General features: G+C 43.2%; 1 protein-coding gene across 1 annotated transcript in view; it reads left to right on the plus strand.

Moving 5' to 3' along the window:
• Nucleotides 1-12,938, plus strand: part of LSAMP (limbic system associated membrane protein) — a 548,122-nt gene that overhangs the window by 451,351 nt on the left and 83,833 nt on the right. Inside the window, exon 7 of the mRNA XM_086950375.1 lies at nucleotides 6,684-6,719. Coding sequence (XP_086806501.1) covers nucleotides 6,684-6,719 — 36 coding nt within the window. The remainder of the gene's footprint in view (nucleotides 1-6,683; nucleotides 6,720-12,938) is intronic.

Genomic DNA, 12,938 nt, shown 5'->3' on the forward strand with positions numbered 1-12,938 from the left:
CATGTGATAGTAAAATCTGTTCTGGATTACTCGATTGTAACCTCACTGCCTTTTAAAATATCCTCCAGATAGAGACACCTGCTCCAGAGATCTTTGTGTACACAAACATTTTCAGGGTATAATAATAGTCATGTAATTTGTTTGGTAAACGCGCTTGCTTTGAGAAATCTGTGGGTAATCTAGTCACAAGCCATCATAAAACAGCACAGAGGATTAATGTGCCTGCTGTAAAGCAGAACAGGTAAAACACAGGTTACAGATTTGTATTGTATGTAGACAGCTCAGCAGGTTACTGCTTTTGCTGCAGAGATCCTTGTGTTACCTCCAGGTCACAAGTCGAAATCGCTGGAACATAGCTTAGTGAGTTAGTTGGAGTTATATGTATATTATGAATATGAAAATTATGTGAATGGCTATTTGTGTAATTACTGATATAGATCTATAGATCTGACTTCCCTTCAGTGCATGCATACCTCTTACATATAGAGCTTGGCAAACTCAAATTGCCTCCAAATCATGACTTAGCTGAAGCACAAGTGACAAGTTGAGTGTCTTGGTTTCCTTCAGGGCACTGACATCTAATTGTTATAGCTCCAGCTAGTTCCCGGCCAGGGTAAGACTCTTAAAAAAGGTGTGCTGATGGCCATTGAAGTGAGGCGTTTGTGATGGGCGCATCTATAACTGAAAGTAAGAGACGTCCCTCACCTCCTGGTGGCTGCTGAGCTAAAGAAAATGCAGCCAATGGGCCGTATTTATGGCCAAGTCACGCAGTGCAGCTCAGCGAGTCACCATGCTGCGCTGCCTTGCATGACAGGGAAAGGGCCGGAACGCATTGTATTTCACATTATATGGTGCATTCCTACCTTTTCTCCTTCCCTGGCACCCTTTTGGCTGCCTTGCACCAACGCAGGTACCCTTGCACCATGGTGCAAGACTACCTTCTGTGTAAGGAGGATTGTTTTTGTGCAGGAATGGGCACCTTCCTGCACAAAAACAAACCCCTGAAGCGTTTTCCTCTATCTATGTGTACTGAAGAATACAGCACACATAACACGTAGAAAGAGGAAAAACACAAAGAGAAATGAACGTGTTTCTCCTCATTATGCCTCACCTGGGAAGGCGTAGGTGTTTGGCGCATTCCTAAGTTTCCCACTTCTTAACGCCCATGGAATGGCCTCCCTGGCGCAGAGTAATGCAACACAGTGATTTGCTCTGCGTTGCATTACTCAAGATCTATGAACGCACTCAGGGCCGCGCAAGGTGGCCTTGCATGGCTTCATATATCTCATTTCCAATTTGTGTTTTTCTTGCACCATGTTGGCTGTGCAAGAGCGACGCTCAGGGGCTCGTAAATATGCCCCAAAGTGCAGGTGCCTCTGAATACGTCCGCGGGGCATATTCACAAGAAAATGTTGGAGCGCAGAGCTATGCCAAATGTCATTTTCAAAACGCAGGGATGTGCCGTATTCAAAAGAATTTGGCGCACTTCATAGTGCAAAATCTGCCTAGCGCCAGTGAAAGCACCCTGCTGCAATGTTGTAATGGTGCCTGCGCTGCAGGGAAGATTGTTTATGTGCAGGAGGGATACCTTCCTGCACATAAACAATAAATAATGGCAATTTGCACCTTCTATATAAATGGAAAGAGCAAAAAACAAAAAGAAAATAATTTCTCCTTTGTGCACCATTTTAAGTTCTGGTATTTCATGCCGTTAGTTTTTGGTGCTGCCTCAGCCTTGCATATCTGGAGCAGCGTCAAAAAGCAGTGGGTGTTACAGTGGAACGCCCACAGCAACATCGATTGCACGTCCCTATGCCGCAGAGGACTGCAGGGGAAAGATATTTACAAGGTGGCATTAAGCCACGCAAAGTGCCTTAGCGTCCCCTTGTAAATATAGTAAATGCCACTGCGCAGCTAGAGCGTCAAAAAAAGTTACGCTCTGGTGGTGCTGAGGGCTTGTAAAAATGCCCCCAGGTGTCGACAGATTGTACTAGGACAGAGTCAGCAGTTTCACTGAGAATGCTTACTCTTCATTCCCAGCACTGCCGGTAGTAGTCGGAACGAGAAGGTAATAAAGAACGAAATTGGCCAAGGATATACATGGGTGAGTTTGCCCAGGCTGTATTTGCGAGGCCATTTGGGCCTGATTTGCTATAGCTGAAGTGTGGTAGCTGTGTATGATCCGAATAGGTGAGGACATCTTTTTCCCTTCCTGGATTAAAAAATTGTTTACAGTTTCAAATGCGGTGAACAAACGTAAATCTCTATTGCCTCTCTGTGGCTATATGTGGGTATAACAGAATTCAATGTCCAACTGGCATTTCTGCACAACTGGCAATGTTGTTTTGCAAGGAATGCACCATTTAACTTTCCATTCAATTTAATTTAATTGTATCGGATTTTTTAATACGTTTTCGCCTAAGTGTCGTACAAAATTTAATACAAATGGTTTAACAGTAAATTAGAGAAAAACTAAACAAAAAAGATGAGTGAACTACTGGCAGGAGGGGAAAAGGGAGGCGTGTAAGTTATAAACTGAGGGGCATATTACCAAGCAATGAGACAAAAATTTATCGCCGACCTGCGGCGATTGTTATCGCAGATAAACCTTGGTATTACCAAGGTTTATCGCAAATGCGAAAAAAATCGCCGCAATGCATGAATATCGCTGAAAAGTCAGCGATATTCATGCATTACCGAGCTAATGCTCTTAGCCATGTTATCCACCTCCCATTGGATAACATGGCTAAGAACTGCTTAGGGCAGGTGTTAGCTTTTGGAGATATTCGCGCATAGCGCGAATATCTCCAAAAGTTGGTAATAGGAGATAGCGATGTTAGTGACTGTTTCCAGTCGTTAACATCTTGGCACACCCACTTTGCATGTCATTAGTGATAAATTTCTCTGACATGCAAAGCGGGGCCCAAGATGGTCGCTATCTCCTACTAGCTGTCGCTAACTGGTGTTAGCAACAGCTAGGTAATAGGGAGATAATTTTATCTCCGCTTTCTTGGCTTTTAAAGCCAAAAAAGCAGAGATAAACCCCCTTGATAATATGCCCCTGAAAGTGTAGTGGGAACCCAGAACATTCTAAATTTTAGGTCCTACATGAGAAAATATGCCGAACCGAAACCGAAGACAAGGGCGGTGGTACATAAGCTGGACCTGTCAAGAGAAGCCGGAGAGACAGATCGAAGCCTTGAGTCAAACAGAAGTTGAGATGGTCAGCGCATTTGAAAACGACGGTAAAATACTTGAACTAAATAGGAAGCTGGAAAGGAAACCAACGAAGAGAAGAAGCATTGGTTGAGACAGTGGGAAGCAGCTGAAAAGAAGGCTGAGAGTAGCAGTAGTTATGGTTTGAAGGCGCAAAAGAATAGCAAAATAGTTGAATTAAGAGGGAAGATTGAATCAGGATGCAAATTCAAATTTTTTGTGTCGTGGGCAGCGTTGCATTATGGGTTTATGAGACCCCGGGCACAAAATATTTTGAGGCCCCATGTTCGGGACGATTTTGAATTTTATTACACATTTTGTACTAATTGAAGCCAACGCTTTGTCTAGAAATATCCACTTATATACATTAGAACAGGATCATACAACTTCTCAAGATGACGTGGAGAGGGGAGAGGTTCAGATAAAGAAATACAGGTGAGAAAAAGTAAAGAGAAAGAGTAAGTGAGGGAAATATCATGTTTTCAGGGTGGCACTTTTGAGATGGGGCCCCTTGAAATTACCCATTTTGCCCATGCCTTAAAACGTGTCTTGTGGAAGATAAGAACATTTCGATTTTAGAGCTAGAAATATAAAGAATGGACAGGGGTCTGCATGTGTGTGCAAAAGGACAAAGAAATGTTGACGATAATGCAAAGGTTTTGTGCTGAGTATGATGATGGTAAGGAAGAAGCGGGGAATGGGTAGATAATGTGTGGATATGGAGAAAAACAGAGGCCAGGAAAGAATTCTATTTCATTTCTTTGCAGTGGTGGTGAACCGAATGAAAAGACAACTAGAGCTGGGCAGATGAGTGGCCTTTTAGAAACCTGTAACTCAAGCTAAGGACAATGCTTAATTTGAGCCAGTGGTTTCCAGTGCTCAGCACCAGCAATAACACACAGGCAACCACATGGTGGCGATGTCTGTCTAATTTTGAGATGAGCACAACAACAGTGTTTAATAATTCAATATACATTTAAAATGAATAATATCTGCCATCCATACTGTGGTATCGTGTGGTGTTGTGCGCGTGTGTGTCTCGTGTTGTGGTGCGTGTATGTGTATGTATGCGCGTGTGTTCTGGTGCTCGTGTGGAATGCGTGGAATGTATGCAAGGGCGAATGCTGGGGAGTCAGTTACTGAAGGGAGGACGGAGGAGGTACTATCGTGTTGCTGTATCGCTATAACCTTGATGTTAATAAAGAACAATTGAAGAACCTACATGTCTACAGGATCCTTCTTACAATACATGGCGACGAGCGGGATTTAGCAGCAGCAACATCGATTTTCTTGAAGAATTTTTTTTTAATCTTAAACTTTGTTGGACCAGCCAAGATTCGATTGCTACTATTAACTTACTAACGGATAATTTCTTGTCGGGACTCGGGATGCCATTAGTGGTATCTCTGAAACATCGTGGATGAATGAGATGGAGAAAGACGTAGTTCTGAAAGAGGTTAAACGTTTTATAGTTGAGGGTTGGCCAAGAGAGTCCAGTTTACGTGGTGAATGTGCCGCGTTTTCTAAGATTAAGGATGAATTGTGTATTGTTAATGATATTATCCTAAGAGGCGACAGGATTGTTCCCCCAGTGGGCTTAAGGAGAGATATTGCTGAGAAAAGCCACTTAGGACATGGTGGTATGTCCAGTTCAAAGAGAAGGGTCAAAGAGTGGTTTTGGTGGCCAGGGTTAGACTCTATGGTGGACCGACTGGTAAGGGATTGCAAGATTTGTGGCACTAGTGATAAAGTGGTTAAACCATTACATGTACCATTAACCATGGTAGAATTACCTGAATATCCGTGGCAGAAAGTAGCTATTGATTTTATGGGGCCATTTTCTGCTTTATCATCTATGGATTGTTATGCCATTGTACTAGTGGATTATTATTCAAAATGGCCCGAGGTAAGAATGGTGAGTGGGATGTCATCCGATGTGGTTATCGAGTTTTTAGAGGATGTATTTTCTAGAGAAGGTGTTCCTGAAATATTAGTTTCTGACAATGGTCCCCAATTTGTATCACAGAAGATGGAAGAATTTTTACAGGTGATGGGTATCAAGCATGTCAAATCTTCATTATATCACCCGGAAGGCAATGGTCAAGTTGAACGCTTCAACAGGGACAATACATACCATTCTTAAAGCTCTGAATGGTTTGAATAGAGTTGCTACACTTGTATGAGCACGATGGCTAGTAAAAGTTGTGGTGGTACTGTCTTTGGAAGGGACAATGGGTGGTGCAACTGTAGTGCCACCTGAGAAGGGCCCTGGCTTTTACTTTTTTACCAATTAACTGGGCAAGGATAATAAAAGTATCCAGAGATCTGGTAATCACCAGAGTAAAAGTGGTAAACTAATAAATAATGGCTTCAAAAGATGTGAAGGAAGAAGAAAGTGGAGAAATTAACAGAGAGAAAAGAAGAGGGTCCAGAACTGAGCCCCTTACCGGAGCAGAAGAGATGAGGAGCATTAGCCGTCCAAAGAGACAGTGTAGTAGTGACCAATAAGATAAGACCAGAACCAAAAAGAACAGAGCACAAGGTACCAACGGTAGGCAATACCAGAAAGAACAAAGTGCTCCACTGTCACTAAGGCAGTAGAAAGAGCGAGAACAATAAGGTTAGAGTGCGGCTTAGTGCCACAAGTAGATTCTAGTGAACTAGCAACAGAGAGGAACAGGTTTAGCTGCGCAAATGGGGTAGAAACCTGGTTGAATTAGAGGAAGAAGCATTTTGGTTGACAAAAGAGAGAGAGGACCTTTTTTGGTGCATAATGCCACTTTGTTACTTTCCAAAAATCCCATATGCTTAGTGTTTGAATGCTGTGTATGTGTGTTCTTGTGAATGTGCGTGTCTGTCTCTGGAGCCTTATATCAGGCCTAGTTTCCACCTCTTTTGAGTTCACCAATGATTTGAAATCATCAATGTTACTGTTTCATTAGAACAGAATATTCATAGCAGAAAATGTGCCCAACTGAATGAAAAACTGTAGGACATTGCACCTGACGTTAGTGAGGTCACATGGAAAATGAATTGCATTCAATGGCTGTATCATCTTTTGAAGTTTCATGAGTGACTTCTCTAACAAAAACACTACAGAAGGTGGCCATGTGTGGCTCACCCAGAAAATCTAGGGCCAGGATTATCACATCCTTCTAGGACATTACAGACACTATTTCCAGTCCTGGACCTTTGTGTGATAGCCTATGAATGTAGTTGTTATGGTTTTGTTTTGTTTTCATTAAACTAATCAGGCTAATGCACCTAAATTGAATCATTTGGAGGTGAAATGTTCAGGACCAGAGAAAATGTCTGTATTTGCCTGGAGTGATGTGGCTTACCAAATGTTGTTCCAGAGTGGCCTCTGTTTCTTTCTGGCCTCAGATGAACAACTCGTATAGGTGAATGTAAACACTTCCCCTTCCTTTGGGTTTTTCCATGTTCATGTTATTGTTTTCCTTCCATAGAGCGTGTGTTGCCCACCATTTTCACCCCAGCGGCAGGTCAGTATCCTTTATGTGGTCTTCGCAGTCTAGTCCAGGCCATTCTCCATCATCCACGGGGCGGTTGCGGTCTCTGGGCATCAGAGCGTGAAAGCGGGTTAGGGTTTACACATCCTTCAGGTTCTTTTCCGTGATATTGAGCTAAAACGCATGGATCTTGTATTAATAGGAGGCTGTTGGCCTTATTCTAATCACTGGAGTGAACAATTTTGTTGAGACTTCTTGTTTTATCATATGTAGGATAAAGCTGCAGCATTAACATAAGGTGAGCACGACTGAAGCGCGTTGTCATAGAGGTTGATTCTCACCATTTTTTCCAGACATAAATTAGACTTTTTGCAGGAAATGAGTGCATTCCTAACCTGATCCTGTGACACAAAAGGGCATTCTATTTGTGTTATTGTGTGGTCTCCATGTGCATAGTGCATGTGATGCATACATTCATTATATACATATACATTCCAGATCACTGACCAAAAGCAGAAATATCCAGCCAAGCGTCATAATAGTGACCAAGGCGAAGCATGCAGGCTTGATGTACTCCCACAAAATAGACACCTCTGGGTAGTCACACAGCTTTGTTAAGGCCCTTGCTTCATGTTTTCTGAGTGGCTAAATAACAACCAGATGCACCTAGCTTAGGTTCTGTAAAAAGTACAGTAAATCTATGTTAGGTTACAGTTACATAGAGTGCACTGGTACCGGAATGTTTCCTGGCCGGGCACAAAAAATACAGAGAGAAATAGAGTTTTAAGGTTTATAAGGTTTATATTGAATTTTAGAAAGTCGCTTTCCAACTATATGGCCAATGGGAGGGTGTTTAGGGCACACGCCCAAGAAGCATTTGCCTCCATGCCTTTTTGCGTGAAAATGCAGAATAGTCGTAAGACATAGACATGCTGAATGCAGAGATTACTTTGCATAGTAGATGTGTATTTTCGCTAGAAAGGAAGAAGGGCTGGCCTCATAATATCATGTTTATCTATGGGAATGACCTTGTTCAACCTAGCTACCTAAGGTGGTCTGGCCAGTGGCCCCTTTCTAACAAGAGTGTGGTATGTCCACATTTCTCAGCTCTTGCCAGCAAGCGGGCTGCTGAATGTTGATTCTCTTGCAATCTGTTCATGCCGTAGTTTAGAGGAAGGATGACCAAAGCATTTTTAATCAAGTGTCAGCTGCTCAATGGCACGCACTGGACAGCTTTTGATGAAGAATCCTAGGGTGGAATAAACATGCCAATGTGGCCACATTCACTTGGGGTTCCAGGGATTGATCGGTGTCCAACAAGATAGCCAAGATCTTCGCCTTCTTTGCAGGAGTTGGGCAAGATCACATTTCAAGGGACTAAAAAGGTATTTTCCCATTGGCCTTCTTTAGTCTCCACTACTACAATTAGTTAAATCAGCCTTAACTTTAAGCCAGTTTATCTTGTTGCAAAGAGTTACTTAATCAACCACATCCTCTTTCAAACTACTTAGATAACAAAATGGCTTCCTCAGGAAAGCAGCATGGCAGTGCCAATGTTGGTATGCTGCTATTTGAAAATGATGTACATGGTCATTGAGAACCTACTTTTAACAACGTCTGCTTTGCAGCTAGTTCTAGACCAACAACATTGATGTATGTGCTCAACGAGCACCCACGAAAGATGCATTCTCAGATTTACAAAAAATAGTAAACCTGGCAATGCATCAAAACGCTACACCTTCCCAGGGGAGGCGTAAAGAGGAGCAAAGCATTGGAGGATTGTGTTTTTTGCAGGAAGGTGTTCCTTCAAACAATCCTGCATGCAATCCAAGTACCGTTGCACGAGCTTTCCTGCCGTCTCCATTAACCCCTTCACTGCGGCGGCTATTCCGCCGCAGTGCTAAGGGGGCGGGGCGGAAATGCGGCGGGCGCATGCTGGTGACGGAACCGCTCCGTCACCAGCGTCGGTTGCGCTGTGCTTATGACGGAGCGGTTCCGTCATGGGCCCGCCCACTCAATAGAACGCTCAGCGCAGGCACGGAATCCGCGCCGCGCAGGAACGTCGGGCGGGCCATGACGGAACCGCTCCGTCATCAGCACAGCACCACCGCGGCTGATGACGGAGCGGTTCCGTCATCAGCAGGGGAGGGATTAAATGCTGCAAGTTGTCTTGCTCCTTTCCGCTGCAACAACTGTTAGTAAATATGCCCCTAAATTGTTGAGTTGGATCACGTAGACCAAAAGCCTTGCCTACTATGGTAATTGGTGAAAGTTCCATCTAACAAAATACCTGTATGCAGGTTTATCACAGAGTAATAACAAGCCATCATTAAAAGTCTATTGTCTTTAACAAATGTATTCACAGTACTTATGAAAGGCCTACTGGCTTTGTCATAATGTTTCATAATAAACAGATAAAATAAATGAAATCTGCCAAGACTTATCCCAGTGAACCGATGAAACCTCTACTATTGGCTTTATACCTTTACCAACACCTGCCTATTCAAGCGCTAATAAATAGCCAACCAAAATGCATATCATAAATAAATTACAAATATGTAGGCAAGTAGAGCATGCAAAACAATATGCAACCCCTCTCAACAGGGTCTACGATGGGCTGGCTCCTTGTTGGCATAGCATTAAAGCCACTTTGCTTTCTTTAAAAAACATAATAATGTATATATATATATTTGCTAGATGTTGCAGTTTTTGCAAAATTCTGTTATTCAATTATATAACACTCAGTGGTACACAGGTTATCTATCCTAGAATGATAAAAGGCTGACTTGGCCCTGCCAAGATTTAAATGTATGACCTACTGGTCACACAAATGTCAACAGACCAGTTTTATATTCAGTTGGTGGAAAACGGAATTGTCCAGAGCACAAGGCCTGATTCTAATACTTACCTTGACGTTCCTTTCGAAACAATCCTGGTTCTATCCAAAGCAAGAGAATCCCTTCAGCTTTGAATGTATCTCAAAGATAAAGCTGTTTGGGCTTACAAGTTGGTACACTGGTTTTGTAAATATGTGGAAACGTCAAGGTCTGATCATTCAAACTTAGCCAGCATTTGTAGACTTTCAAAAGAATTACGTCCTAGTGAACACAACATTTGCAATTTTATCTAAACTGTGCACGAAACCCTGATAAAAGTAGGATTTGTTGGGGAAAGACCCTAATAAAATTTACTTTAGTGGAAGACTTTTTACACAGCATTATTGTGGGGGAATTTCTCACACAGGGAAGTTGTGCAACTTTCACAGACTTCACAAATTCATGAAGTACAACAAGTGTCATCTTGGCACAAACCCCTGAACAGCCAGATGGGGGTCATAGATGAAGCCATTCACAAATGAACACACAACAATATACTTGTGTATAATCCTGATGGTACGTTCCAGACTGATCCAAACCCTGACTGACTGGATTGCCTGGGTGTTGACTGCTGGATGAAGTCAGGGGGTCCAAGTTAAGGTCCCTGAGGATCTTCTAGATACGCTCTTACTGATCAGCAGAAGTTGGCCAGGATCTTAAGAAAGCCTCTGAACATTGAGGAATATTTTACATGAAACAGAGTACAGACTCAACACAAAGTAGGGATTTGTCTCTTCATGAAAGCAGACATTTTCTTTCTACACTCTGGTTGTTTCAGCTTTGCCTCAGCATGATGAATTCCAAAATCCTTGCTGGTCTCATACATGGCAAGTCTCATATCGCACCATATGCAACTAGAACAGTTGTTTTGATGTTGACACAGGGTCAACCTTCCATCCATGATGCCCTTGTCTCCTCTTTCTTGTCATTGAGGTACCAAGGCCAGCGGGCTAGTCTTCTGATAATGTTACACTTAAAAAGAGGTATTCTCTTGGTATATTGAGTCTCTGCAATATTCAGTTCTTGTGTCTGTGTGGCTCTGAAGCTCACACTAGGATTTCATTCAAATAGCTAATAATGATTGGTCCAAGGCAGTGACTGATGTCACTGTTGGATGCAGCCTCCGCACTGGGACCAGTTGCCTTTTGCTTTGAGCCTCAGCCTGGTGGCCTTTTGAGTGTGCCCTCCCCGTGGGCAGACTGCACTTTCAGAAAGTCACGCTGACAGATGGCAAGGCATTTAGGAAAGGGTACATTGGCGTCACGGCCCGGCCTTTGGCAGAGTTCAATGCTGCTGGACTGAATAGCGAGGAGCTGACATGGGAACTGTCGAAAATGGAAAATGTGAGACTTGGCCCAGGGATGCATGAACGTAGGGTGGGCAGAATAAGCGAGAAGCATCAATATCGCTTTATCGGTCGGTTGGTTAAAGCTGGACTGATCCTCTATAAAACGTCCTTCCTAGCCAATCGACAAGAGCAGAAAATGTAAGATTGTTATTGTTAAATGCTGCGCTTAAGACTTTGACACTGAAGAGTGGTATTTTGAGTGGCATATGCATCCACAGTTTCTGTCAATGTAATTCTCCCATTGTCAGTGGACTGTACTGCTGCTTTGCAGGTGACCGCATCAATGGAGAAGCACAAAAGGGGGGGAGGCTAGGGAGAGATTGGGACCAGCGAGTGTTCACTCCCGAATCATAAACACTACACACTACAAAATGTCTGGGTCTATAAGAAGAAAACGATTGGACCCTAAAATGTCAGAGTAGTATTCCTTTCATAGAACAAGATCCCTCACCTACCAGAGGTGGCCGCCTTCATCATAGGGACGTGACTAAAACTGACCCCAAGGCAGATTGTCTGTCTGGGTCAGGATTACAAATAATAGGTCAGTCTGCAGGGAAGCAGTCAATAAACGCATCCAGTGTATTATCTCATGGTCAATATGTTTCAGCCCTCGCTAGAACCCTCATCTGAGGTGTCGGCATTCATCAGGACAATAATAAATCATAACGTCTGCTATGGAGTCTGTTTTAATCATGTTGCTTACATTCTTTTAGTTTGCACCACCGCACTCTTTAAACCCTACTAGCCTCACCACCCAATTGACTCCACAGGGAACATTATAACATACTAAAACATCTGAAGAGCTCCTCCCGATTAGAGCGGAAGCTGAAGCCTCCACCGTGATTTGCTATCACCGGGTCAGGCGAATCCCTATGATGAAGAATGCCACCTCTGGTGGGTGAAGGATTTCGTCCCATTAAAGGAACACTAGACAACATACATGGGCATACCTCTACGGTAACAGTTCTCCATGCAGTTCTTTCCCTGCACATGTACTTCGGTGGCCAAGTTAAGGCCAACCTAGCTTCCAGCGTGCTGCCTTCATAGCCTTCCGAAGAATCTGCTAGCTTGTGCCTCATGGAGATGCTAGAGCGGTACTTCTGGCTACTATTGGAGGCTAATACTTACTGGAGAGGGAGAGACTTCCAATGAAGTTTAATCAGTTACAGCTGAGAAACACAGAAGCAGTATATAGTTTATCAGCATCAAGAAGCAGAATTAACTTGCAGACAACCTTTCCACTTCCGACCGTCCTGGACAGCAGGTAAACACAAAGAGAGAGGGCAAGCAAGGAAACATTTTATATTTATATACTCAAACCCTGGAGCAAACTCTCTATGAAATGAAGACCCTCTCCATCTGCATTCTTTCAACGCTGTTCATATGTAGGTCCGCAGCATGGGCGTCCGCAGAAATATTTTCAGGGGGGCATAATTTAAAAGAATTGAAGATTTTTTCAGGGGGCAAATTTAAAAACATTTCAAGATTTTGCTGCTGGTGTTATACAATGCGATCTTGATATTTTTTTAAAAGAGAAGTGAAAAATCCAGGGGGGAGCAGTGCCCCCCCCCCTTTGCCCCTACCTGCGGACGCCCATGGTCCGCAGCCTATGAGCATCTATGACTTTCAGTTTTTAAACTCCTTCCCAGACAGCCTATTAGCTCTCCAATCCAATTTCCAAACCTGAGCTTCAATCTATTATCAAAGAATCAGATGGTCAGCATCCCTCTCTGACCTATCCTTCCCAAAATTTAGAACTATCCACTTTTGTTGCCTCGCTACTTTGCGCAGTTTGACGTATAATTTTCTTGTCTCTGTTCAACGGAGCAGTCCCGGCTTTACTTTGGACGGTAATGATCGCTGGTCTTAGAAAGAAGCCCTCTCTAGATCCTGCCAGCTCAGCCAATTACAGGCAATTTTCAGTCTTTCTGTATGTCTCTAAGGCGCTGCAGTCCATTTTTGCGGATCCCGCTCAGCAATTTGTCAAAAATAACGAGCTCTCGGACATATTCCAGGCAGGTTATTGTC

This window comes from Lissotriton vulgaris, unplaced genomic scaffold, assembly GCF_964263255.1.
Source record: "Lissotriton vulgaris unplaced genomic scaffold, aLisVul1.2 SCAFFOLD_742, whole genome shotgun sequence".
NCBI lineage: Eukaryota > Metazoa > Chordata > Amphibia > Caudata > Salamandridae > Lissotriton > Lissotriton vulgaris.